The sequence below is a fragment of the Elephantulus edwardii genome, unplaced genomic scaffold, assembly GCF_000299155.1.
Source record: "Elephantulus edwardii isolate Elephantulus edwardi_28Jun2011 unplaced genomic scaffold, EleEdw1.0 scaffold00230, whole genome shotgun sequence".
Lineage (NCBI taxonomy): Eukaryota > Metazoa > Chordata > Mammalia > Macroscelidea > Macroscelididae > Elephantulus > Elephantulus edwardii.
The window spans coordinates 210937-217399 of NW_006399980.1; the positions used below are offsets into that span (position 1 = coordinate 210937).

Sequence of the window (6463 nt, forward strand, 5' to 3'; positions counted from 1 at the left end):
GGTATACCATCTATTCCTGGGGCCTTATTTTTTGCTATTTCCTTCAAAGTAGCTTGAACTTCTTCCTTCATCACCATAGGCTCTTGCTCATATATTGTTTCATGAACTTCTTCTGTGTCTGCCAATTCATTTAGATACAATGACTCAGTATATTCATTTAAATATATGCACCGCAAATTAAGGTTAAAGAGGAAGACATAGCAGATTTCTACCACCTTTTGTAGTCTGAAATCAATCGAACATACAACCAAGATTCATTAACAATAATGATGATGATGATGATGATGATGATGATGATGATAATGTGAATGGAATGCAAAAGTTGGGAATAAGGAAGAATGATCAGTAGTTGGAAAATATGACGATTATACACATGGATCTCATCTGATGGACTACACAGGCATTAGACTGAGAAACTCAGAATCAGTTGTAAAAACTGGGCCAGATGTTAAGTGTGGAACAGACCATCAGCTACTCACGCTCAAGTTCAAACTGAAGTCAAAGAAAATTAAAACATATCCACAGAACCAAAATTTTACCATGTGTCTATCACACCTGAATTTAAAAACCATCTGAAGCACTTATCACTAATAAACAAAGACTATATGAGCTGTCGAATGATAGCAAGGATATCATCAACGGTCATTACAAAGAGAGATGAGGAAGTAAAGATCAAAATGGATGTCAAAAGAGACTCTGAATATTGCATGCCAAGAAGTCAAACCAAAAGGAAGACTTCAATAAGATAAAAAAAAGTTGTACAGATAGCACAGCTAAGTTAATAATGAAAGAGGCAAAGAGCTGGAGTCAGAAAATAAAAATTTTAAAAAAAACCTCACATGGCATATCTCAAGCTGAAGGAAAAGAAGAAACTGAAGAGCAAACTCAAACTTTGAGTTGAAATATTTAAAGAGGTTATGGGCAAAATATTGAACGAACCAGAAAGCATCAAAGATGGAAGGAATACAAAGTCACTGCACCAAAAATAACTGGCTGGCATCGAAGCATTTCAGGTAATACTATATGATTAAGAGAAGGAAGTTCAAGATGCTCTGAAGGAATTTGCAAAGAATAAGGCCTCAAGTACTGATGGAATACCAAAATTGAAATAATTAAACAAACAGATGTAGTCCTGGATGTTTTCACCAAGTTGTGCCAAGTAATACAGAGGACAGCTACCTGGCCAACTGACTAAAAGAGATCTATTATTTATTCCCATTCCCAAAAAAGATGTTCCAACAGAATGTGGATATTATCAAACAATAGCAATAACTGCATTGCTGTTGTTGATTGCCTTCGAGTTGAGCATGACTCAGAGACCCTATGAACAACAGGACTGAAGCCCCTCTACAACTACTGATGTTTATAAAAGTTCATAGGGTTTCTGGAGGCATGTTATTTAGGAAGTGGATGCCACTCACAAAATTTTACTGAAGATTATCTAAAAACTACTAGAATAGTACATTGACAAAGAACTGCCTGAAATACAAACAGGGTTTCAAAGAGGCTTTGGCACAGTTTTGAAGAGACTTTGGCACTAGGGACATCAATGCCAATTTCAGATGGATCATCACTGAGAGCAAACAGTACCAGAAGGATGTCTATTTGTCTATTTGTGTTTTAGATAATGTAAAATATTTGACTATGTGGATCACAACAAACTGTGGCTAACTTTAAAAGAATGGGAATCCCAAAACACTTGGTTGTGCTCATGTGAAACCTATACATAGACCAAGAAGCTGTTGTGTGAACAGAGCAAGAAAATACTGCAAGGTTCAAAACAAACAAAAAAAAAGAAGTGCATCATGGATATGTCCTTTCTCCATAACTTTTCAAACTATATGCAGAACAATTCATTCAGAGGGTGAGACTTTATGAAGAAGAATGTCACATCAAGATTGCAGGAAGACTTATCAATAACCTGCATCATGATACAGATTACACAATCTTGCTTGGTGAAACCTGAGGAGGACTTGAAGTGTTTGCTATAGAAGGTTAAGGACTACAAGATTCAATATGGATTGTATCTGCATCTCAACATCAAAAAACCAAGATTCTGACCGTCAGAAAAATTGGCAGAATCATGATAAATGAAGAAAAGACTGAGTCTCTTAACAATTTCATCTTTCTAAGATCAATAATAATTACTCTCGGCACCAGGAGTCAGTTAATCAAAAGACAAGTTACTCTGGGACAAAGAGACCTCTCAAGAGTGAAAAAGAGCAATGATGTCAATCAAGAGACTAAGGTATGCCTGATGCGGGCCAAGATCTTCAAAATTGCTTGCTATTTTGGACAGTGACTATGGATGAGTTGAGTGTGCTGGAGAAGTTTACTGAACATAACATGGACTGCCAAGAGAAGAAACAGATATGTCCCAGAGGGGGTGAAACCAGGTTGCTACTTAGGAGACAAGTATTTTGAAATTCCATCTTACATATTTTGGACATGTTGCTAGCAAGGGCCAGTCTTTGGAGACATCATGCTTGGAAAGGTAGAGGGTCAGTGCAGGACAGAAGATCCTAGATGACTAATACATGACTGTGACAAAGGAATTAAGTGTGTCATAAACAATGAACTTGGCTCAAGATAGGGCAAAGTTCAGACTGCCATTCATAGTGTTATTGTAAGTCATACTCTACTTCAATGCACATAACAACAATAGCAGCATAACAATGTTAAAGTGCTTGGCTGTTAACCTAAAAGTTGGTAGTTCAAACATTGTCTGCAACTCCACAGGACAGAGACCTGGCAATTTGCTTCCATAAAGATTACAGCCAAGTAAACTCTATGAGACAGCCCAACTCTATCACTTGAAGTTACTATTAACAAGAAACAGTTTAGTGGTTTCTAACAACTATAAATAACACATCTTTGATCATATATGATAGTTTCTAAGTAAAATATTATTTATGATTCACTTTAAAGAAATAGAGGGATGATTTATTGCACAATACAGTTGTAAGAAATCATATATAACAAAAAAATCTTCAAATTATGAATAAAAATCTTTCTATATAGTGCACAGCAACATGTGAATTCTCTCTGGCAATCAAAATTAAAATAAGCTTTGCTGAAAAACAATGCATATGAATTTAGTAAGTAAACCAGTAAAAAATAAAAAAATTTATTCTAAAAAAATATGCTTTACTGAAATTCAGTATGTAATCTTCTATGAAAATATTCTAATGATGTCTAATGAACAGTCTCATACTACACATCCAAGATTATGCACTTATAATTACAAGAGTTTTTCTGAGATTGGTGTGCAACTCTGAACAATAACATGAATGCATTATATAAGTAGAGTTTTCAGAGCTACCTGCAGCTTCCAGTAAAGCTTCCAGTCGTGCCTGTGTTTCTGGATCTACTGTCCTGAGGTCTGCACCATCAGCAGTTCCTGACAATAGCAACTTGGAAGCAGTTTCCAGCATTGGATTTTCCAAATCATCCTGATCCAGAATGAATGACTCCACCTAGAAAACAAATACAAAAGGAGGAAGAAGGGGGAAAATAAAAAGAGAAAAGGAGAGAGGCAAAGAGGACACATAAACAAGAAGAGAAAAAGAGGACATAAAAAAAATTTTAGTATAATTAACAATAATAACTACAATGCAAATCTAGACACATTAAGTGAAATATCCAAGCCCATTTTTAACTAAGGAAGAAAATGAAATGTTTTATATTTGTAAAAGTATTAAAGGTTATTCCAATGTTGCCTTAATTTTGATTATGAGATCATGTATAGTTTGCAATCTTAATCAGGAGAAAAAGGATAGTTCCAGGGCAGGCTGAAGCTTTGTAACATATGACCTTAGTAGATAACCTCTATGAGGCAGTACCCTATAGGTTGTGATGTCAGGATCCCTTTATAAATTTAAAAAGGCAAACGTCAAAATAACTTCATATAACGGCTATATTTATCGATATTTGCCATATTACTAAACAAACTGCAGTTTTTAATTTTTAAAATCAATGCACTAACTTAATAAATTTAATCAGACCAATTAATTAATTAATCAGAAAATGGGAAGTGGCTAAACTCAGGCACATTAAAAATTGTCCTAAGTTTTCACTTGAATGCTAAATTTTCTCATTAGTAACAAACACTTTCAACTATCTTCCTAAAAGTAATAGGCTCAATTCAATAATTTTTGAGGATCCTCCTCAAGTCTATCATTTGCTCTATAACCTAAAGGCCATGCCTCTTTGGCAGTTTTAATACACCAATGAGAAGAAGGATGTAATACCTCCTCCCATGCTATTTACAGTCTCAGAAAGAATTTGAGTACAATTTGCTATCATGGCTTTGATTCTTTTAAAGAGGTAAACAGAATGCAAATGCGAACAAGGAAAAAAATGTGAACAGTATCTAAGTATTATTCATATACTTAGGTGAAAGTATTTTTTACATTTTGAACATCTTATAATGGTCTCTGGATACTCAGGAGTCTAGCAGTCATACGTTTTGAACCAAGTACATTAGTATTATCTGCCAGATTAAATTAATACAATTCTAAATTCAAAAACATCATATTCCTGACACACTGGGATAAGTTTCATGTTAGTATTCTCAATCATATGAATAAACCCGAACACAGATAAAGAGTCATCCATCTAGTCAATTAAAATTCATAAAATTGAGACTCCATCAAGTTTTTATGTTTGATAATCTTTACTGAAGGAGACTTCTCTTTTTTCTCCCATGGTTAATAAGTTAATTAAGCAATCTTTCAGTTAGCAGCCCAGCATGTCAAGCATTCTAACAACAAAGTTCCTCATCATACGAATTAATCTTTTTCTCTCTCAATGCCCTGGAGTTTAAATCTACTCATAGCTGACCACCCAGCAGGTTTCTAAGAATAACTCTTAAGGGAGATTGCCAATCTTTCTCTCAAGTAGAATGGAACCATCAGAGAGGTGCAGTCTTTGGGTTAGCAGCACAACACCTTACAGCCTACACCTTCCTATAAATAAAAGTGTCACTAAGTCTGTGACCAACCCTACATACAACAGAGCAAAATACAGCTCCAGTCCTGAGCCATTGTCATAAATGTTGGTGTGTTCAAGTCCAATGTTACTGTCACAGAATAAAAATATAAACAAGGCTCAAAACTACAATTATTTTTGCAAAAAAACTGGTGACTGTTTCATAACTATCTTTCATATTATCATAAAACAAGCAACATAGTTAAAACTATAATAAACATAACTATCTTTCATACTATCATAAAACAAGCAAGATAGTTAAAACTATAATAAATTAAATAGATATTAAAAGTAATTAAGTCAGTCTAGAATACAAGTATATTCCTATAGTTAGTAGTCAAATCAGATACAAGAAAAACTCCTGAAAGAATAAATATTTACTATCATAAAATTGGAAATGTAGTTTCATCACTAAATATCAAATATGTAGTGGCAACCAGGCATAATTGTTATAATCAGTCAACATTTAATATTAAATGTTAATTTCTGGGTGAAATAATTTATGTAAGTTTCTTCTAAAATTTTATTTCTATAAGTTCGTATAAAATAACATTTGCTCTTTCTAGTAGATCAAAGAGAGATATAGAATTCCAAAAATACTATACTAATATTTTAGAAATTCCACAACATTTTGTAGTGTATTAACTAGTCATTAAAAAAAATACAAACATAACTTTAAAAAAAAGTTTTACATTCTTTTCTAAGCCTGAGTGAAAGGAAGTTGATTATAGTCCAAGACTAAAACAGAGACATGGGGTTATATTTTGGCCAAAGCAGGAAATGATTTAAAATTATAAATGAGGGGAGGAAGGGAATGGGAAATCACAAGTGTTCTTATCTTCAAACATGGTCCACAACATAAATTGTTTTAAAGATAAAGTTGTTTCTCAAGAAAACTTTTGCCTGAAGTCACTTTTATCCATTGGAAGAAAAAAGAAAGAAAAGGAACATAGATAAAATGAAAACATAAAATGTTAAGTCGAATTTCAGATGGAAAGTTTCTTAAGATACCACTAAAAAACAGCTTATGGTCAACCAAATCAGAGACAGGACTAGAAGTGCTACATTTGTTAAAAAAAAATGATATTATATAGAATAATAAAAAGTCTCTGAACAAAATCAATGAATTTGTATAAAAGAGAAAGGAGAAATGTAGTACTATAGCAGAAAAGTATAAAATTCAGTGTGGCAAGGCAGACAGGAAGAGTAAAAAATTTAAGAGTCATAGATGGTATGAAATTTCTCTCAAAAGCCATTTCTCTATGCTACACTGTATCATGGTTAAGACTAACTTAATAATAACATTACAATTAAATCCCTTAAGGATCGATCAACAATCTGCGTTATGCAGATGACACAACCCTGCTTGCTGAAACTGAGGAAGACCTCATGCACTTGCTGCAGAGGGCCAAGGACTGCAGCCTTCAGTATGGACTGAGGCTCAATGTCAAGAAGACAAAGATTCTCACCACTG

General features: G+C 33.7%; 1 protein-coding gene across 3 annotated transcripts in view; it reads right to left on the reverse strand.

Moving 5' to 3' along the window:
- ANKRD17 (ankyrin repeat domain 17) overlaps positions 1–6463 on the reverse strand; it is a 214043-nt gene that overhangs the window by 106130 nt on the left and 101450 nt on the right. For all 3 annotated transcript variants that reach the window (XM_006898445.1, XM_006898443.1, XM_006898444.1), the window contains exon 2: positions 3323–3476. In XM_006898445.1, the coding sequence (XP_006898507.1) occupies positions 3323–3476 (154 nt within the window). The remainder of the gene's footprint in view (positions 1–3322; positions 3477–6463) is intronic.